This window comes from Phaethon lepturus, unplaced genomic scaffold, assembly GCF_000687285.1.
Source record: "Phaethon lepturus isolate BGI_N335 unplaced genomic scaffold, ASM68728v1 scaffold6318, whole genome shotgun sequence".
In the NCBI taxonomy this organism is placed as follows: Eukaryota; Metazoa; Chordata; class Aves; order Phaethontiformes; family Phaethontidae; genus Phaethon; species Phaethon lepturus.
This window is the reverse complement of record NW_010556795.1, coordinates 701-23,362: the sequence shown is the minus strand read 5'-3', so window position 1 is coordinate 23,362 and position 22,662 is coordinate 701. Positions and strand designations below refer to the sequence as shown.

Below are 22,662 nucleotides of genomic sequence, written 5' to 3'. Positions count from 1 at the left end.
GACCAGGAGCGATCCGAAGTACAGCTGGTATTGCTTGGCATTTCATAGTTATGGGTCTCTTGGAAAAAAAAAAAAACAAACCACAGAACAACAAAACACAAAACAAGCTATTTGTGCTAAAATGCAACAGAAATCGAATCCTCCTCAGTGGCAGCAGCTCGCGGGGGTGGATGGCTGGAGGAGAGCCAGGCGTGCCCCCTCCCCTGCTACGGTCCATTTGCCACAAGGTCCCAGAAGCATGTTTTGTGGGAGCTTTGCCCGCTGCAACCTTCAGACCCTCCAGAGAGATGATAAAAAAATCCAGCTAGAGGCGCAGCACTTTGGGTGAGAACAGTGATGAAGAGGGGGGTAAGATGGCCGGGGGGAAGCCATCAGGCAGCGGGGGAGGAAGGCAACGAGGAGGCAGAGACCCCGTGCCTGCGCTTCCCAACCGAGCACGTGCCAAGCCTTGCACAGACGCTCCAAGCGCAGCCACGCTGTCCGTGAGATGCCGGCGGACCGCCTGCTTGCAGCAGAGCAAGGCGGCTGCGGGTCATCGGAGCAACGGCTTCTCTCTCCGCCGAGATGGACAGCCAAAGCCTGACGTCAGGGCAAGTGCAATTCACAAGGAGTGGAAGTTAAACCACAATAGCTCCTTCCAGGGAAACCAAACTGCTTTCAGGTGGTGCTGATGAGTCGTTGGTGAAAGTGGGTGGGATTTTTTATCTACTGGAAAGTGAAAAGTAGCATCCCCAAACTGCTCTGAATAATAAGGCTGCCAAATATGTTTAAGTTTAAAGTTGTGCCTCTTTTAATGGAAATAACACATATTTATACACATATACACAGTAAAATACATAGGGTTAGAAAATAGGCTTCATTTTCAGCCCCTAGTTCTAACATACTGTATGTTAATCCCTGAGAGCACCTGTCAACTGTGTATCTCCTGCAAGTGATGCCAAGTGCAAATCCAAGTGTTCACCTGCAGCACAGGTTGCTTTTCAGATGCTGAACCTGAATGCTAAATTTTCAGTACGCTGGGCTGGCAGTAAACAGAAATTAATAATTAAGCCATTCAATACAGTGTATCAATTAAAATCCATCCTAATATCTTTGCCAAAGACAGCTCAAAGATTGTCTTCCTACCAAAGAAACAAGTTCAGCTTATATTCTGGTCACACCAAATCCATTACAAAATTGGTGACCATGAATTGCACAGCACTGATGCACTTGCAGAAAAAAAATCTTTATATTCACGTGGCTGGGAAGGTTCATTAGCAGGGTGCATACTCCTTCAGCTCTGACTTTGGGAGGCTACCTGGCAAGGCTATGTGCAAGTAGCCAGCACAGCTACTCTGGGGAGATGTACAAAGAAGAGGCTGTATGGAAAATCCGTGTTTCACACGTCTGCTGTAACCCCTGTCAAGCCCCGACCCCGCAGATACTAGCTAGCAATACCAGTCTGGGCACTGGTTTTCAATCAACTGAATTTATTTCTCCCATGACACACACGGTTTCATTTCAAGTTCAGTGAGACCACAGCCAGCCTTTGCGCTGTGGGAGTTAACGATGGAAAATTTTTCCCTCTCTTTAATTGAAGGGAGAAGCTGGTGACAGCAGCAGCTGGGGTCTGCCTGGGCTCCAGCAGAGCAACACCGTCAGGAGGACACACCACAGCACGTTTCATTTCAAATGAGAGCAAAGCCTGAGCAGATACACAGCCTGAGCACGTGCTGTATGACTTGCTGTGTGACCTCTGCTTTTATGAATATGGTCTTTCTTCAGCAAGCAGCAGGTTTACAGCCCTTCCTTATTGGAATTTGCCAGGGCTTGGCACGCCGTCCAGACCGACTGCTGGTGAAGCCAAGTGAAGCCTTAACATGGACTGCAAGCTGCCTGTGGGAACTGCCACTCTGAGACGCACTCAGGTACTAGGGAAGGTTTTCCCCCAGGGTTGAGACAAAGGGGTGAGGGACTGCCCTCCCCGGGCATCCAGAGGTGTACTACCAAAGCTTACAATGGCATCTGGCCACGGTTTCCAAACATTAGTGGCCGAGCTGCCTGATACTGCGTCTCTGACTGGATGTTCATAGCATATGGCCAGACTTGATACCTGGGAAAATGGCTTAAACTTTTGGAAGCTGCATAATTTTCCTGTCCTGGCTGTAATATGGAAAGGCTCACAATAAACCAGGTGGGGTTTTTTAGCAGAAACTTAAATATCAACCTAAAAAACAGTCCTCCTGTGGCTCACCATCTCCCTTATTTCACAGTTAAACACAATGACAAAAAAAACCCTGAGACTAAAGAGACAACAGATAGCAGATACAGGGAAGCTTAATGGGGCAGGCAAATCTTAGGTGACAGTGGCATTCAAAAATTAGCTCAGCTTCTCTGTTGCTCCAAATAAATCAGTCCCTGCCCCTGATTTTATACCTGCAGAAGATGTGAATACCTCAGCTACAGAAATATTTCATATGCAGCCCTTTTTATATTCAGCAGAACAAACAATAGTGTTAAGAACTGCATCCACACAGACTGTATAGAGCTATACAATAATACCTATCCTGTCTTAAACTTTGATTATTGGAATTAAAATAAAGTGCTTAGTATATTCAAAACAACTGTAGACCTGGATTTTCACTGTCCACCAAGATTGTGGTATATTTTAAACTTTTCATTATTACTATAAAACCTTGCAATATGTCTATCTAAGCAAGGAGAGGGAGGAATGTCTAGTGTTAAAAGCACAACTCCTTAATTTTGTCCATTACAAAGGGAACACAAAATATGATTCTTTCACACATGCTGTTTTTCAAGCTGTTTCTCAGTCATTCACCTGCAACTGGAAAAAAAAAGAAACCACAGAAGGACTGCACCAATTAAAATGTCCTATCAGCAGCAGATGGGTAAACTTAGTAAGTCTTGCTCCTCAGCATACCTTCACATTCCGCCATCAGATGCACTGTGGCATAGCCCTTGCCCTGTTTCTGCACCTTAAAGGCCATTTTTCAGTATTCCAGCTCCATGAGCGGCGGGCTCTTGTTCCTCAGGTAACAAGACTAATGGCTCTGAAACCTTCTAAGCGACTGCCTTTAGATCAGGTCCTGCACCGGGCAGGAGACACCTGCCTCTGCTTTTGAGCCTCTGCTGCTTTGTTCTTCTCCTGTTCCTCCGCCTTCTTCCGCTCCTCTTTGAGCTCCTTGTATCTCCACTTGGGAATCTGCAAATAGGGGTCATCCTTGGCGCTGCTCCTCCTTCTCGCCTTTTCGGGCTGGAAGGTGGGTGGAGGAGCCTTGCTGATACGGACTTTGGGGATGACAAATCCTGGCCTGACGCTGCTCCGTCTAAGCAGGTGGAGCGGCAAGAGGCTTGCTTTCCTAGTGGCTATGGCGTTCACCTGAGAGACTGCAAGGCTGATGGGCTGCAGGCTGGCTCGCCGGTCCTTCTTCTTGGGGATCAGTGTGACTTTGGAGTTCCGAAATAGCTTCTCATAGCTGCTAAAGTGGTCTTTGTCCTGAGATCGGATCTCCTCGGCTCTTTGCTTCCTCAGGATTTCTTGCACAGACAGTCTGTGTTTCCCCACAGAAGGTGGGCTGCCTGGGCACACTGTCCGGCATGACAGAGCAATGAAAGGACTGCTCAAGCTTGTTGTCACCTTCACCATGTGATCAAGGACCCCGTCTTCTTCCGGGCCGTAGAAAGACCGGAATGAGATAGCTGCCCTCATGCACTCAGAAATCCTCTGCAAACAGTTTTTTGGCTCCGCAGCCTTGGCAAGAAGTTCCTTCATCTTTGGCCATTCTGGTTTATATTGATCACAAAACTGTTCTGGGCATGGCCTGTCCATCAGCTTTTGCATGATGAAGGCAGATTCTGATCGTCCTGTGTAACAAGCCCATTCCCATGAAGTCAGTCCACGGCTTGGGTCAGTCGCGTGAACATTTGCCCCTCAAAGAAAAGAAAAACAGTTAGGGTTAATTAATGGAACTTGCAGATCCCTGCAAGAAAACGTCACATACGACACACTATAATATTTGTGTCAAAATGAATATGCAGTAAGGAGAGAACAGGGTTCCTGACTTTATGAACTCCTGATTTATTTAAAAAAATAATAAAAGAAATGAAGGCTGTACACATGAAATTCTCTTAAAACAATGCAAAGAATGACATAATGAATTTCAACTGCACTGAATGTTGCCTGCCATTTTAAAACCCATTCACTCAAGCTCAGAAGGAAAAAGTGACGAATAATGGGCTTCACCCTGATTGCTGCCACTCAGAACAGAGATCTTGGAATAATGATCACAAGTTCCATGAAAATATCAACTCAGTACTCACGAGGGGACAAAATAGCAATAAAATACATGGAATTTCTAGAAAAGCATTTAAAAATTAGAGGAAAAAAAGGAGAAAAAATAGAGAAAAAAAGGGAAAAACCGAAAAAACACCAGCTATACAATTCAGGTTCTCATATCTCTGAAAGGACACTGTAAAATTAAGAGAGTTGAAAGGATGGTGACAAGGGTGATCAAAGGGCTCTTTAGGAAGGACAAGAAGGGGAGATGAGGAGGGGGTGTCACCCTCTATGTCAGTGACGAGCTGGAATTTGTGGAGCTCTGCCTGGGGATGGATGAGGAGCTGACCGAGAGCTTATGGGTCAGGATTAAAGAGAGGGCAAGGACAGGTGACATTATAGCATCATAGAATCATAAAATAATTTGTGTTGGAAGGGACTTTTAAAGGTCTTCATGATCAGGGACATCTTCAACTACACCAGGTTGCTCAAAGCCCCGTCCAACCTAGCCTGAGTGTGTCCAGGGATGGGGCATCTACCACCTCTGTGGGCAAGGTGTTCCAGTGCCTCACCCACTGTCGTAGTGAAGAATTTCTTCCTTGGATCTAATCTAAATTTACCCTCTAGATGGGATACCTTCCCTCCAGTGTGTCAGCTGCACCACACAGCTGACAGTGCCCACCTGGGCACACACATTTTATTTTTTTAGAGTATATGGGTATGTGGGTGAATGAATGATATTGATAGGAGAATGAGTGTGAGTGAATACTCTCTGGTTTCAGGCAGTCACGTTCTTAATCTGCAAATCCTTTTTTTCCTTCTGCTTTTAAACTTTGATCTCAGAGGGAGCTTTGCATGCTCCAGAACATAGACTTTGTTCAGCAGATCTGCAGCACGTTCCCTGGGACAGGCACAGGCACTATGCCCAGCTGCTTTTAACATAACTGAGCTCTATAACATTCAGTTGTGGTTTATACCTATCACTGGCCCTGTACTTGGAAGAGTTTCAAGCTGGGATATGAACAGGCTACAAAGTTTGACATCTTGAAGGGATTCTCTATCAGCTGAAGCACCATTTTCAAACAGCCAACGCAAAACTGAACTACACAGATCTTGCCACAAAAGCAAAGACATTCTGTCCCATTGCTTTGGAAAAGGTAGATGTTCGGAGACAGAGACCTGAGGAAAAGCCTAGAGAAACATCATGATAAATTATTTTTTTCAGCATGGATTATCTTGGTGAAACCATTTCAAACTGGCATAAGGGGGACTAGATATAAGGAATAGTAACTAGGATCCAGTTTGCAACGGCTCCAGTATAACCTTTCCCATAAAAGATATTTTGTCATTACAGAAAAACAGAGGAAAAAGGAGAGCATGGGGAAAGTGATCAAAAGCTCAGTTTTAACACTATTGAGTACCAGTTGCTTCCTAAGTCTCTGAGAAAAACCTTAAAAAGGGGATGCTAGAGACACAGACCAAGAGTGAATGTGGATGGAAGCACCCTAAGCAAAAGAGCTGATCTCAGTTTAAGTGTAATTTAAGTGAAATTATGCAAAAAGGACCACTCAGAGAGAAAGCACAGGGGCACTGCAGGGAGTCAAGCATGGAGCCCAGACTGGAGGGCTGGGAGGAAACAAAGAGGAGGAAGATTTAATCAAATCAAAGAGTTTATTAGCTATGGACTGAAGAAAGGATTGCAAGATCTCAGGCAGCAGGGTTTGATGAAGTTCATGGCTGCAAAAGCTCCAGACAAACGAGGGAAGAAACACAGACATACAAAGTAATGTTGTCCTGCTCCACTAGATTGTTTTTGAACTCTCCTACCCAAATTTCCTGCCCCTGAATCTCTCCCATCTCAGGCTAGCCTCTTGTCCTGTCCCCTTCTTAACACTTGCCTGGGTCTTCAGTCCTTCCCACTCGAGATGACTGGGAACATGGCAGATCACATGGAAGTTGTTTCTTTGTTGTACACGTAACAGGCAAGGATTTACCAAAGGAAGTGCTGTTAAAGAAATTGTCTCCAAATACAAATTTTAACAAACAGTATGCTCTGCTTGTAGGCAAGCGGGAGGTATAGACAGTTGCTTACAATTATCTTCAAGAAAAAGACATGCCAGCTCTGATATGGTGCCACTGTGGGACCCCGGATAAGACTTGTGCAAAAAGAGCTGTGTCAGAAAGTGCTCACGGGGGGCTCCTCATCTTTGCTTGGGGGCTGCAATGAAGCTGAGACGCTCAGCTCTGGTCCTTGCCTGAGCCAAGCCTGTACCTGGCCACGTGCCTTGCTGATATGGACCCTGACCCACAGACTTAATTTCTTGTTTTGACCTCAGACGTTTCTTGTCCCTATGGACTTGCCTTGTCAAAAAGCACTTGCCTGGCAATCACTGGCAGTACTGGCTGATCCTGGTTATTGTCACCAGCCCTGCTTGGTTTCTTCACGGAGTGCCTTTGTTGATGAGGCTGGTGCCGCCGTGTGCCTTGTCACCCTTGGCTCACCTCCCTTTGAGAAGAAGCCCACTCGTGCTACTCCCTGACAGATGCATTCCCAGGTGTTTTGGAAACTTAACCTCAGGAAACAATACTATAGAGGATTGAAATCCAACTCTTTCAACAGAAATAGGTGCTGACTTTGTACCTTGTGTCACAAAGTCTCTTCTATGGCTTGATTTACTATAGTGGTATTGATTTTCTGTACAAATTAGGAGACATTTCTGAACAAACCTGTCATTCAGCTGAATGCTTCATCTGGAATAGACATGAATAGTCATGTCCCCTTTTATATGTGATAGCAGTTTTTACTGAACTAATTGTCATCTCAATGTAAGTATAGCCTACAGGTTTTCTTTTAGGAAAACTACATTTGCCACTTGCCTTAATTTTCCTACGGAAGTTGCGCTGAAGATAATGTTCAGCACAACTAGCTTGAATCCATCTGCCCCTTTGGGACATCAATATCTTATTTGATTAAAAAGGTTTCATATCCCTTGGGATGCAAAACTGACATCCCGAGTTTTAAAGACAGGGAGTGGAAGAGCCCAGGCATCTGCTATGAACCTGTTTTACACACTGTATTTAAAGCCCAGTCTCTAGATCCACCGCCACTCCGGCAACTTTACTAAAGCAGCACCGAGTTTACACTGGAGATTGCAGCAGGGCTTGAGACATGGATTACAGCTGGCGTTGCTGTGCCTCCGCCCGGGCTGGCGTGCCCGCTGAACGCTGGCAGCAGCGCAGTCCTGGCCGCGCAGCAGCCTGTGACAAACTGCCGATGAGCGACTGGAGTCCCCCCTCACTCGCTGTGCAGTCACGAGTAGCAAATTCACATCTTTCGAAGACTCACTTTGAAAGAGCAAACAATATGGCCAAGCGTTTCAGAGTGCCTTAATCTTGTAGTGACTGACCTTGGCCACCCTCCAGGAACTCAAATTTCGGAAAGAGCAGTCACTTTGACAATCCAGCTCCAACCATCTGCCACACGTTGCTGTTACCTCTTCCGCATCTGACCGTTCAATCCACGCTTAGGCAGCTAGGAAGGTGAGTTATTTTCCTTTGCTGACCTCCTGCGTTGCCATAAGTAGTTGCCCATCAATAGAGGTCTTACCCAAGCCACTAAAGATATATTGGGTTTAAAAACCTCCTGCCTGTAACTTGTTTCTAAAGACACATACCTGCTTTGTAGCTGTACAAAAATCAGAGACTATGCACGTAGACCCACAGCTGAATATGGGGGTTTTCCCCCTATATTTCCATGCATTCTTGTGTTTTAACATAGAATGTTGCTGTTTTATTTGTGAAATTGATTTTTTCATCAAATCTTTTAGTAAAAACTTCTTTCACCTTCTTCAGCAAACTAGCACTTTATTATCAGCAGCCACTCAGTATCCCCTAAGCACTGAACTACTTCTAAATCCATTCTGATTGAGAAGCTCCTTCCCTCCCTCCACCTCACCAGACTGTACAGTGTTAAAAAATAATCAGATATTAAAATGGGTGCAGGCAATTTACCAGATTTCCTTTGTGGCCCCTATTTTGAGCTGAAAATGTGAGGACCTGCAAAATACTCACCAGAACATGTATATAAGCTGCAGTTTAGAAACTCAGAGTATGTTAACTCTACACATCTTTAGTCAACGGATGATCTTTGGTATCCTCACTCTCTCTGATGCACAAACAGGCTGATACAACTTTCTGTAGGTAAATTTGATATTAAGGCTACCATGGCCATTTTCTGGATGAAAAAAGGTTTGTTCTTCCCAATTTTCTGTTTTCTTATGAAACATGAAAACAAGAAGGTGGTTCTTCAGATGCCAGAGGCAGCAACCACATAGTGAACTTTGATATCGATACTTTTGTGCAAGAAGTATAATAACAAGGAATGGATGGAAAGTTTGTGAAATAGCTTCTAGTGACCCAAACAGAAAGAACAAGTTTCCATCAGATCTCCAGCGATAACAACAGAAAGACATGACACTGTACGGTCAATTTGACAATTCGTAAGTTCTTGGGACTGAAGTTTCATTTTAAGTGGTAATTTGTAATGGGCACTGGAAAATTCTGACCTAGCATCTGCATGAAGTACGTATTAGTCCAGAAAGTGCATCTGTGTCCATCAGTACTTTAGCTCTGAGAGACATTTTTTGATTTTGTTTCATAAAAATTTAAATCCAAAATGAATTATCTGATTCTAAAACCTTGATTCCGGTATAAGAGGCTACAGAACCTTGCAGAAAATAACATGCCAGTTATCACATCACCCAAACATTTTGTGTGTCATATCAACATCTAGAAACTGGATATTATGAAAATGGATGAATGTAATATCACTATGCTTGATAAATGCCTGTGACTGAAAATATTCAGATTATGAGGGGTTGGACCTCTGTGACAGCAAAATGGCTGAAATTAACTACTTATTCAAGATGTCTCTCAATGAAATGGACCTGTAGGATTCTCAGTCTAGACAGTAACAATAATTACATACAAACTGCTACCATTTCCGTCATATTTGATTTATGTCAAATATCCACAACTGTAGTACAATGAGATATGCTAATATATGCTAATTAAGCATTAGTTATGTGCCAATTACTTAATCTAATAAAAAAATGCAACTTTGTGGCCAAAAAGTGTTGTATTCTGGGACTGCTCCTCAGTGACTGTTGTCCCAATGCCTCTTGCCCTTCTGAGTTTCCTCTCCAGGATCCCTTCACCTCACAATGCTTACAGCTGGAAATTCAACCACAGTCAAGGGCCAACACCAAGAAACATACTTCTTCTTCTCAGATGTGAAGAGAGGCAGGTGGGCAGAGATGGACCTGCTCACTCCCTGTGCCACAAGTCCCTGTGCCCACTGTCCCATGACCATCACCCAGCCCTGCACTGTCACACCTGCAGCAGCTGGCAGCAGCAGACCTGCGTGTCTTTCCCAGCTGTGTCATGAGCTTCATTAGCTCCTTGTCTAGAGATCTCAATGATCAGACTCTCCGACCTCTCCTGCAGACAAAGAATATCACCCTGAGAGCTCTTGGAGAGCTCAGATGAGCTTCCACAGGCAAACTGAGTGCTCCTCCACCTGCAGCACATGGCTTCACTGCCTTGTCAACAACTTATTTAAAAGCGGCACGCCTTTCCAGGAAAAGCTGCACTACACCTCTCAGAGTAAACACCCCAAGAGCCAGTTTTCTTCTTGGTGTTTGCCTGTGACTGTCTAGTATGTACAGTTAGATGATGACGAAGCAGCAGCAAAGCACTTTGCATACCTGCCAACATCAAGGCTTTCACACATTCAGTTCGGCCCTGCATCGCAGATTTCATCAGTGCTGTGAATCCAAACATATTCCTCTTCTCAATATCGAGCCCAGGAAAATAGTTCAACAAATAGTTTGTAATGGTTATGTGCCCTTTAAAGAAATGAAAAAACAGAGAATATGTCACAGAATTAAGACACTGTCTCAAGGTTAAACCAAAAATTACTTCTGCAGGTTTGATAACTGGAAAAATACAGAAAATTAATAAGATCTCTTTTCCTCTTATCCTTTTCCATTGCAGTCATCAGCCTTAGTGTTAGGTGACACTGACTTGTGACCAGAGTGTTGGGATAGGAGCCTGGAAACCTGGGTTCCCATCTTCTCTCAAGTTCTTCTTGGCAGGCTTTCCTCGTCTCTGAAAAGTCAATTTAAGTTAAGAGAATAATTGAAGACCAAAGATGGTCACTCTGAGGTTGCAAGGGGCCTCAGTTTCTTGACTCAGTGAGTAGCACTGCAAAGGGAATTCCTACAGCTTATGAAAAGAAGACACATCACCTGGGGGAACTGACTGCAAAGGTTCAACTTTTTCTCTCCCTGGTAAATTTGAGCCTTACAGTCACGATGCTTCATTAAACAGTGATTACACGTGACAGCTCCAGACAATAATACTAACAAACTGTGCCAGGCCTGATATGAGACAAAGAAATACTTTGCATAGAATCCCACGTTTTTCTTTTTCCATCTGACAGTGTAAAGCCACTTGCCTGTTCTCCAGCAATAGGAAAATGGGACCGATGTTCAGTTTTGGTAGTAAAACAAATGATTTAAGTTGTGTTTCTAAAAGCAACTGTTGTTGCCATTCGTGTGCCTTGTAAGCCAGGATAACTGGTGACAGCAAGGGCATACTGAGTAGTTGAAGATAGCTCTGGTTAAATGGTTGGAAGACCAATTAAAACATCAAGTCTTTATAATTGGACTATCAGAACAAGATGAGTATCTAGTGCCATTATGACTCATTCAAAACAGTTTTCCCTTCACTTGTCATTCATTTTATGATGCTTTGATGCTTTATAAAATAATGCAGTCTGTCAGGCAGCTGCAACAATCACAATTTAATTACTAGGAGCTGTAAAAATATTCCCTCATCTCACTCTGCAGTCCAGCTGAATATTCTGTGATGCATGTCGTTCAAATTCATCTAGAAATGTTACTGAAGCGTTATAATTCATACAGGACAATTTTTGAAGTCTATAGCATCACATCTGGTGCAGATCTAATCAGCAGTTGCTTTGCACCAACACAGTCCCACATTCACTATGCAAAGCAAGTTAAGAAAATCTTTAGCAATTAATTTAGGATGTTTTCTAGGTGCTCTTCATCTCCTAGAATTTGCTGGACTCTGCTACCTTGCTGCATAACTGGAAACTCTCCTGAAACCTCAGCAGATGTAGAGGTAGCGCAGATCAGTTTAGCAACGCCACAGTTAGAGAAAACCAAATAAGAAGCTCCCTGTACTTTGCGCTGTCTAATGCAATGAAATATAAAGATACAGCAAACCGCAACAAGCTGAACAAAGCAAAAGTGAACTGGGTTTAGGGCAGGATCAAGTGACCCAGTCCTGCTTACTCAATACAGAGGCTTCAGCTTCACAGACTTCATGGCATAAGGTCATATCCTTATGGATACCATACAGGGTATCAGTTACTACCAGGGGAATCTTTGTCCCCAGATTGTTTTGCAGGACATGCTCTGTTTCACCCATGTACAGTGTGTATCTTTATGAAGGTTTTGGAATTACATTACTACAGATGTTCTTCCTTTTGCCAAAAGTACAGCTGCAGTAAGAGGTGTTTTGTAAATCTGAGATGATCCCAAGAGTCAATTCTGAAAGACCTTGCTCAGCCAAAACTCTACAGGGGACTACAGAGGGCCACAGATGGGACAGGGAAAAAAAAAAACAAAAAACAAAACCCAGCAATAAAATAACAAAGAAAATGAGAGGTTTGTGATTCTCAAAAATTTTGTGTCTCAGGGATTCCTGAAAACCACTTCAGTTTTAAACTGTAGGAGCTTGTGTCCTCTGAGGTTTGCTTCAAATTTCAAGTTCATACAGATATCAAACACAAAGCAAACCTCAGAGCTGCTAAGTTTTTGTTCAAGCTCTGTCATGTGCTTTTGATTTAAGGCAATAAAGTTTGCTTCCGTTCTGTGTCTGGGCGAACTAAAAGTGTGCATATAAACTGTAAACCAGGTGAGTCTTCTGTGATTTAAAGTCTGCTATGAAAGCTGTATGCAGCTCTAAAATAAATTAGACTGGCCTCAGCCAGTTTGGTCACACTGATTTTGTATCAGGCTTTTGCTGTTTGTAAGCCAGCTCTATCTTCTACCAGAACTGGCATGCTACGGGTACGCTTCTTCGCCTTGTGAGCCATATTTAGAGATCAGCACAGATGTCTGTAATAGCTTAATTCACTTAATTGCTGCCACAGAGGAAATGCCTATAATGATGGCAATATTACCTAATAATCTATGAAATACAGGAAAAAGGATAAGCTGTAGAGTAAGGAAGATGCTCTGTCACATAACACCTCGATTTTTAATTGTCCTGCAAAAAGCCCGTGTTTGGTCTATGGGTGGTGAATGCTTTCTGACGGATGGGTGGAACCGAAGACACCCAGAACCTTTTATGCTCTGGATGCTTTACGTGTCTGTGTTCTCGTGCCTCCCTTAACAAGCAGAAACTGAGATGATAACTTGTCATTTTGTGTTCCCAGCTCTACAGCCTTGCCCCAAACTGGTCCCTTGTACTGGGTCTGGCTGAGACGGAGTTAGTTTTCCCCACAGCAGCCCTTGATAGTGCTGTGCTGTGTATTAGTGGCTCGAACAGTGTTGATGGCACACCAGTGTTTGGCTACTGCTGAGCAGTGCTCACAGCATCCAGCCTGTCTCTCCATTTCCCCTCACAAGGCTGGGGCTGGGCAAGATCGTGGGAGGGGCCACAACTGGGACAGCTGACCCAAACTGGCCAAAGGGGTATTCCACACCATATGACATCAGCTCAGCAATAAAAGCGAAGAGAAAGGAGGAGGAGTGGGAGGCATTAGTTTTTTTGATGTTTGTCTTCCGGAGTAACCGCTACGCGTACTGAAGCCCTGCTTCCCGGGAAGAGGCTGGACATCACCTGCTGATGGGAAGTAGAGAACAAATCTTTTGTTTTCTTTTGCTCCCACGCATGGCCCTTGCTTTCTGCTTATAAAACTGCCTTTCTCTTGACCCAAGTGTTTAGTTATTTTTTTTCTCCATCCTAATTTCTTCGCCCTGTCCTGCCGAGGAGGGGAGTGATAGAGCAGCTTGGTGGCACCTGGCGTCCACCCAAGGTCAACCCACCACATCCCTGTAACAGAAAACATCTATACTTTGTGAGCAAATATGACTCTCTCTACACACCGGTGTATGCCAATTACCATGCCCTGTCACTGAGGTAGCTATGTCCTCAGCAGCAGCAGAACTGAGAAACAAAAAATTTAATGTAATTTTCCTCCCTTTTCCCTTTTTTTTAGATCACTCTCCTTCCTTTCTTTCCACTTTTTATTTCAGCCTCCTATTTGCATCAATCTCCCATTTTTTCTGCATTGTCCCTGTACTGACGTTTAATGATTTTGCTTCTGCTTTAACAGCACCAGCACCCATTTTGAGGCACCACCTGCTGCAGGCTGCAACGAATTCACACTTTTCAGAGGCAAGCTCTCTTTGAGAAGGGATCCCACTTCTGTAGGAAATACTGAGAGAGCAAGAGAATGGAGCAGTTTTCAAACCTGAAATTTACCCACTAAGCAGAGCCCTTTGGTTATTTTTCTATACTAATAAGCGTTTTAGGAAAGTACTGCTTTTCACCGATCCCTTCAGCCGACCTTTCTCAGGTCAGCCCATGCAAAAAACGTCAGGTTTAGATACTTTTTTTGAAAGATGAGAATCTTAAATTATCAAAATCAAATTAGTATGAGGAACTGAATTCACCTCTCTTCTAAGACTCTAGCTGGTCTATAAGATAATTCTATTTAAATCAAGCTGCCACTCAGGTTTGAGCATCCTGTCTGGGCAGTCATGAAACGGCATAGGCAAGTGTGGGTTTTAAACTCCTCTAGCAACAGTAGAGGCCTCCCTATCATCTCCTTAGTCTCGGTACCTCACGTTACAGACGCAGCCTCTGAAACACATGGAACGATCCCACAAGACTGCAGCCTCTTTCCTACCCAGCTCCTCTCAGGGTCCAGCCATACCTGATGGCCCACTTGGTCAGAGGATCATAACAGAAACAGCAGTGCTTTCTGAAATCTTCTGATACCACCTTACAATCAGCTGAAATAATGTGGATTTTCCACTGGAAGAACAATACTTCTGGTATAAATAATAGTGATCTCTTGGAAGAATTTATTTTGAAAAAATATTATTTCTGTGGACTAAGGGTAAAACAGAAAAGATCCTGTGCTAAAGGAAAGCTTGCATAAGCTTTGCTTTCAGTTCTTTATAATACACTGCTCAGCGTTACTACTTAACATTCAGCAATAATTAAGCAGCATCTATTGCACCGTAGCTCCTCCGGTTGCAATGTTAACCTCATGGTAATCTCTATTAACACTACAGCAGTATCTTGTGATAATGAATTAAATAACTGGTGTCAACACTGTAGCTCAGGGTTATTATAGGCAGGGGAAAACATCCAAGTTGTTAGGAATTTGTATAAGCTTCTGCTGACTACAGTCATTTCCAGTTGCTTTGGGGATCAATAGCAAGTACTGGCAGAGAGTGTCAAGTCAATGTCAGTGCTCTGGATTAATTCTGAGCTCATTATCATGAGTTATAAAGGTCAGGAAGGAGTCAGTGTTAAACCTTTCATAGTCCAAATTTATATTAGGGCAGATAAATACAAGTACGTTAGAGTTTTGGAGACTTCTCCGCGTTCGTTGGAAAGCTACCATACTCCTGACTTTGCTATGAATGCGACTACTGTGGTCGCAATTATTTCTTCCAGTACTCAAGACCTATCTCATAGCGGCTTCTTTAGCAGAGTTCACTTTTTGGTACAAGGCAAAGCACAGTTTGGTATTACCTGGAAATGTCTAGTGGCAATATTACTAAATTAAAATCAAAACCTAACCACTCCAATCTTCAGACTCGGCTGAAGAGGACATGGGATATCTGTTGATGTTGCCTGATGGAATTTAGTTTCCCCCATCCAGCCAGAGAACAGACAGGGTCGGGGAGGGAATACTATATCCCATGAACTCCCACGAATATCCCATGTTCTTCATTAGTGGGAAGACGTGATAAAGACCACGTAAGCATTTCCTCGTAAGGTGATTGCCTTTGAGGTGCACGTTCGAGGGATGCAAAGGAAACCATGGATGCAGAGCCAGGCAGCCTTTGGAACAGCCTTTAGGCTACAGAGGGATAGCCCCCTTGGTCAAAGTTTTCCTGATTCACATGCTTCAGCATTTTGTTAGCACTTATAAGAGAAAACTACAGTTTCTCTTAAAGGTTAAAGCACACTGTTACAGTTTTAATAGTAATAATCGACTGACTTTTTTTTTAATGGTATACTTGAAACTAGTAATTCTTTTGGGAGCATCTCTTACATTTATGTGATCTGTTACACTTGTTCACAGAATATCACCATGGTGGGTGGGATAAGAGAAAACCTGGGGATAAACTCTGCTCTCACTCCAGTCTGCATCAGGATTAACATGGTCAACACCAATATAATCAGCCTGTTATAAAAGCAGCATTGGCAAACACTGAATCCTGCTGAGACTATACAAATAGGGTTTTTAACTATGGAGTGGGTGAAGAATGTTTCAGCAGCTGAGGTATTTCTTGATGACAATACATTTTCCTACAGTCAGCAATTACTACAGACCCACTGAGGTAAGTGCAATGAGCATAAGAAAAGAGATGCTGTGAGCACTGATAAAGCCCATTAGATGACCAGAATGTTGACTGGTTGCTTGCCAGAGCAAACATAGGAAAATAAGGTTAAAGGAGCAAAACAGTATAGTACTGAACACTTGGGGCAAGATTTTCTTTGTTTTTAAGTTTAAAATGTTAATGGCATCTACTAGAAATGTATAGCTTTTTCTGTCTTTATCAATTGTATAAATATTACTGTAGATTAATTAATTCAAAGAAAAATCATGACATACTTCTTTGGGAGAGGGCTTGGCCAGGATTATTTTATGCAGACTAATTTCTCCTAGGACTTTGACAAAATCCTAAAAATAATAACCATAACGTACACTCCTCCTAAGACCCTGTATGCAAGAGGTGAAACAAGGTGCCTTACCTGCCTGTGCAGCTGTAATTAGAGCTGTGTTCCCTTCGTTGTCCTGCCAGTTCACATCAAGGTGAGGGCATTGTGATAAGGCTATTACAATGTCCACAAAACCTTGGTAACAGGCAATGATAAGACCATTCTGTAAGTAAAATATAAAGAGAGAGTTAGATTTACGAGACTCAGAAAAGTTCACTGAGGTAGCAGACTAGTCTGCTTTTTTTTTTTTTCCCCCCAGACTGAAGAACAGAGAAGGTATTGGCAGAACTAGTGATTAGCTCTGGGCACAATGTTCAGATCCAAAAGATCGCTTTTTATTTCTGCCCTTTGGTGAGTAACATTTGGTATTCCTCAGACATACTTGAGAGAGTATGTGTTATATTATGCTACTTGGAAAGTAACTGTTTATAAACGGCTCATGTTTATATGGCTATATACTCTACATCCAAATGAGAATAAATCAGATTTTATTATATAATAAAATGAACCCAGCAGGTAAGATGAACTGGACCTGAACTGAATATTAATTCTCTGAAAAACAACTACTTGTTTTCTGAAGGGGAAGTGGTAGGCAGGAGTCGTGTTCGCACTGCCTGTTGCTATCTTTAAATACTTCAGGTTTCCCATTAGAACCAGACCTTTTTTATAATCGTAAATAAAATAAAATGGCTTTTAGAGTTACTGTTTAATGTGCTTTATGACAGCTGGAAGCTGTAAAACTTCCAGGAGGAAGCCAAGCCAGGAGGTAAAACTTGTAACTTGGCTTGGTACCCAGCCAGCGTTTCACTTCACAGCAGCAAACTGAGACCTTCCCTAAAATACATCAAATTACACTTGTCTTTAACCAAATGGAACCACAGCACTTAATCCTGGCCGCTCACTTGACCACTCAGATTAAGACCATTATCTCCGGCCTTCAGGATTACGCAGGCAGCCCGGTGCCCACCCGCAGGGGGCTGACGGGCGCAGAGGAGGGCGGGCACAGACAAGTCAGCGCCAACGCATGACCCGGTTTTCGTCAGCTCGGCATCGGTGTCTGGCAGTTGAAAAGACAGGGGCAGAGACACAAACCTCAACCTCTCTGGTAACCCCGCCTGCCCAAAATGCGCTCGCACAGACCTGCTGCAAGTTCGTACCCACAAACGAATAGCGAGAAGGAGAACGCGGTTATGAAAACTGAAGGGCCCGCCCTGGCTCCTCCACCTTTTCTAAGCGGCTCTTGCCTAAACGCTCTGCTTCTTTTCCCCATGGACACTACTGAGACAGAGCCATTTGCCAAATGACAGCAGCTGCAGCTTCTGATTTATTGTCGTTATAACTGGTTGGCTAATATTTCCGTGTCCTGTTTCCTTATTTTTCTGGATAGCACTTTTGGCTTAGGTGGCCAACAGCTTCCTTAAGAGACAGAGGCAAGGCCAACTCTTTGGGACGCCCACCGGCCGTGTACGGTATTTCTCAATTGCAGCTTTCGATAAAAGTATTACTCCGATTTCTTTTATTCTCAATTCACTCTTGTTCTCAGTACGAAACAACGCCCACCACTGCTTTATAAAGAGCATCTCCATTTCCTTGTGAAGAACCCGTAATACTTCAAACCAGTCTACTGAAATGGTACAGAGGATTCTGCTTAAAGATATACATACACACATGTGACCTGAAATAGGTCACTAAAAAGTATGTGCTCTCCTAGTGGGACTGTTCAGATTAATCCAAGTTTTACTACAATGTAATCAGTCTTAGCTTTTAAAAAAAATGTGTCTGTGTCTACTTGGTAAGGACTTGAGCATTATTTTAGTTCTTTAATAATTCCATTTTTCACCTGAGGTTCAGAATACAGGTCTTCACAGTTCCAAAAACTCTGCGGATTTAAAACACCACCCAATCATTCAGAAAAATATCAGTTACTAATGATAGCAGAAACCTAAGTATATAATAGTTTGGAGACCTAAAATTCTTGAAAGAAAGAAGGGGGATCCTATTGTTCACTGAAAAAAATGGCATTTTTTAAGAGAGTGGTATTTTCAAAAAGCCATCAAAATAACTTAAAGTAGGTACCATGTCTGATGGAAAAAACCTGTTTCACTTAGTATCTGATATTTTCACAGGACATTTTTGTGTTCTAAAAGTATTTATGAGATGCTTAAAAAAATATTCATTTTTTGCTCTCCTTAAATTACAAACAAACTGTAAAACAGCAAAACAAAAAATAACAAACAACAAACATTAGCTCTTTTTGCAAGAGGCTTTCACATGATGGTATTTAGGGACTTTTGTCCTACTTTTAGTGGGTACTTCCATCAGATGGAGTGCTAAAGACGCATCTAACACACACTGGCAGTCTGATTTCAACAGATATGAGACTCAATCAATCTCAAAATCAATCAATCGATCTCATTCACTGTTCTGAGTTTACAAACCAGAAGGATTACTTAGGTATCAACAGTTTCCAAAGTTTGTTTTCCAAAGGTGCTATCAAAGACTGCTTACTTAAGGATTGGGAACAGCAACAGAGAGTAGGAGCTTTCCATGGGATTACATGATGCATAACAGGGAAAACCATTTTTGAAGGGCAGCTGGACGAATCTGAAGCGGGTCAGGTAAGAATGTGAGAACCCGGTGTTCGACAAGAGGGTGCCTGGCTGAGACGCAAAGTGCGCAGTCGCGTGAGGACATAACAACCAGCCGCTTCACTGCCATTCGGTTCCCAGCGCCATCCCGACCTGCAAAGCTGACGCAAGGGCTCTCTGGTCACCCCCAACCCGCTACGCGTCTCACAGGGAGGTGGGTGAGGCGGGCCGCTTGCTGAGGGACTGCTCTGCTTTGCGTAGCTCCTGCACATACATCAGATATTGACATGAGGTGCAGGAGCTTCAGAATGAAAATTGCAATAAACCCCTGGATTCGACAGTTATTTCCCAAATCCTCGTTCAATGACACCATGATAATTTGTGGTTTCAGGTTTCCTGGGTTTTTTTTTTCTTTTTTTTTCTCTTTGCATCCCTTTCTGGCCCTGTCTGTATTCTGCTTGCTGAAAGTTAGTGAAACAGATTAGCCAGGATACACAATCAGAGCATGAGACATTAGTCCAGAATCTTTAACTTCATATACCAATAAATACTATTATCCAGAGCCATAATATATTACAAACTCTTTCAACAATCTCAATTCATCTTTATAACTGATACAAAATTGCTTTCAACAAACAGTTTTTTGAAGCAATCGGTAAAGCAGTAGCCTGTATCACAGCAATCTGCAGGAAAATACAGCTGTACGCTTAATGCTTTTTTAAAAGGTAAAAATAACGCAGTGTAAATTAATTTTAGCTAGCAAATTCTGAACCTCAATAACCTGGTTATCCTCAGAAAAGGTATGACCTTTTTATCCCATTGATATTCTACCAAGACACCAATTATTCTACTCTGCATATGAAGGCTCATGGTGCAATTGTGAAATAGTCAGTATGTGGAAAATTTTTTTTTTTAAATTGAGTCTTACTATTATTTTGTCAATAAGATCAGTTCTCAGACATATTTACTATATGTGAAAGCTTTAGGAGAATGAAGATTGATAATTCTTAAATGTATGTCCTCTTCCTAAGACTTCAACCTTTCTCCTTCAACAGCATCCTTTTCCCTCTCTTCCTTTTTATATGTCTTCAGCCACCACTTATTTTAAATCATAGCAACAAATCAAACTATTCCGATTAATATGTATTAATAATCAGCTATTAGAAGGAATAACTGTACATATATCACATCATGCAGGCACAGCATCCCTGCTTTTCAAGGACTGTTTTCTTAGCTAAGCCCTGCTCTCTCCTGTTCAGCGTCCAGGGTTGCTTCCCACCATTCTTCCAGACCAATGAAACAGAACAGGCAAAAAAAATCTGCTGAAGAGACATTAAACATAAAATGGCACTGATGCCTTTGGATTATAGGTAAAGGGATTTCTTCATTACAGGAGACCAGGACTGCTGGCTTCTCTGAGGTTTGCAACAGATCCTATTTCATTTTTCAAATATCGCATACAGGCACTGCGTGACAAACAAGAAAGCATGAGTCATCCATCACATCAACTACATTAACATTTACTGTTGATTTTTCCACATAAGGGGGGGTTGAAATTCAGCCCAGTAACAGGTTTTTTCCAAGTAGAAGCCATACTACTGCCAGATGTTGAGGGCTCTGTCTTTCCTCTGTGGAATATCTGGCACTTCACAGACCTTCACCACAGCTTTTCTATACTATATGACATATCTTATTTTTATGTAACTAACTAGCACAGTTTTGGAAGATCCCCCTTTGTTTTGAAGTGAGAGAGCAAAATTAACAATACTTTATTTAGAATATATGACAAAACAATCAGCCTGGGATAAATTACTTATTTTCCATATATTCTAAATAAAGTATAACTAATATTCTTAATATTATTCCAGAGTACATAAATGGACATTTCAGGCCTGGGACTACCTGAAGTTTATCAGATGTTGCAACACCTTCCTCAAGCAGTGTTTATGAATTGCAAGAGTTTCATAGTGCTCTTCTGTAATCAGACTGAAAGTATTGCATTAAAATTTCCTACAAAAGCATAAACTTGAAATTTGCATGTTTGAAATAGAATAAAATAATCCTGGGAAGCTTTTGATTCCTTTGAAACTGGTATTTCTTCATGTGCCTTTGATTTCATGTAAGACTGGAATAGTGCTGCCACTATACAAATAAACTCTGCTTTGCTTAGCTGTCTTGGCTAATGACATAACACTGTGTCTGATTGAGGTCATGGATATCTCAGGAGACAATTTTATAAATCAGACGTTATGACATAATTAAAGATGTAAGGCTATTTTTACACTAGGTCATTGCAGAGAATAGAGATCACAAGAAATACTAGAGGATCAATAATGAACTCAAGCTAACAGCAGAGTAAGTCACATACAGCATGCAATTATTTTAGCTTTAAAAAAATCTCTTCAGGCAACTTATTTTCCACCAAGATGCTGAGAATGAAAACAGCTTATTGTAGCTTTTCGCCTATTATCCCAGACAAAAATGGGTCTGGCAAAAGACTAAATTGACATTACCCATTGCTTTTCATAAGCATCGTGATAAACAACTGTCCAGTTTGCTTTGAATGCATCTGTAAGTATTAATGACAATTCTGCAAGGTTGGTTTAACAGCAATGATTAAAACTGCATGTGATTAAATTAAATGAGATTATTCACTGTAATCCATAATCATATACAGGGCAAACTATGAAAATTGTGTCTAAGTTGAAAGCATATTACACAATAATAAAAAATAAAGGAATACCAAGTTGTGTTTTAACTTTTTCTTATTGATTTACGAAAATAATAATTCATATATTTAATCCTTTGTGTTATACCTAACTCACTATTATAAGAGAACTATATATAACTATCGCTCACTTGAACATAATTCACATACGAAGAAAAAAAACCCAAAAAACAGGTCAAGTATTTCAAAATAAATCTCCCAAAGTTATTTGAGAGAAATTCAGATCTCCACTGAAAAACTCTGGGAAACTTGGGTTAACAAAGATTCTAAATTTAGATTGTATTAAAAAGGAGCAAAATTTAGCGCGGGGCATCGCTACCCGCTATATACTAACTTGTGTATAATGCACAAAACCTTCCGGTCTGCATAAAGCAATCTGAGAAACTTTCATAAATGGCTTGAGCTTGTATTATAATTGGTTTAGCTGATTAGATCAACGGTGACTGAGATGAGGTAATTATTCAGGTCATCAGTCCCATGAGAAGCAGTGTTTATGTGCTGCAGAAATCCATCAAGCACATAAGCTTTCGTGTTATCCGCACAAAATAATTTAGGCTGACCTTTTAGAGAAAGGGCTGCAACAGCCTCGTCACATACAAATCTATGTGGGGAAAGCGACAAAAAAAAGAGCTGGGAATTGAAACGAATTTTGTCTGACCGTCGCTCGGACAAAACCCCACGTGCCTGGAGGGGGCAGAGGCAGGGGTGCTGATTTAAAACCGCAGGGGAACACAGCGGCCCGAGGCACGATCTGGTACCCGAAAGCGATCTCAAATGGCGCTGCCCCTCCCCGTGCCTGAATACTGACGGCACAAAATTGCCGCCTCCGCTTCCCAGCATTACGAGCACTCACAGAGCCAGACCCCAGCGTGAACTGCGCTCCACGAGCTAAACACATGGGCCCGTCCGTGGACAGGCAGAGGGTAACCCACCATTCTTCCCTTTGTTCTGTGGGATATGTCCAACTTCAGTTACTCTGTAAATGCCAGGCCACAGTCAGGCCACACGTC

At 42.3% G+C, this 22,662-nt stretch overlaps 1 protein-coding gene across 1 annotated transcript; it reads right to left on the bottom strand.

Annotated features, from left to right (window-relative positions):
* Positions 1 to 3,079: 3,079 nt before the first annotated feature.
* Positions 3,080 to 17,393, bottom strand: LOC104615275 (ankyrin repeat domain-containing protein 33B-like; the record flags this gene model as incomplete). The annotated part of the gene is made up of 4 exons (XM_010292557.1): positions 3,080 to 3,930; positions 10,042 to 10,182; positions 16,370 to 16,499; positions 17,239 to 17,393. Coding segments are annotated over 4 exons (1,277 nt in total), but the record flags the coding sequence as incomplete, so codon positions are not given.
* Between the last annotated feature and the right edge of the window lie 5,269 nt (positions 17,394 to 22,662).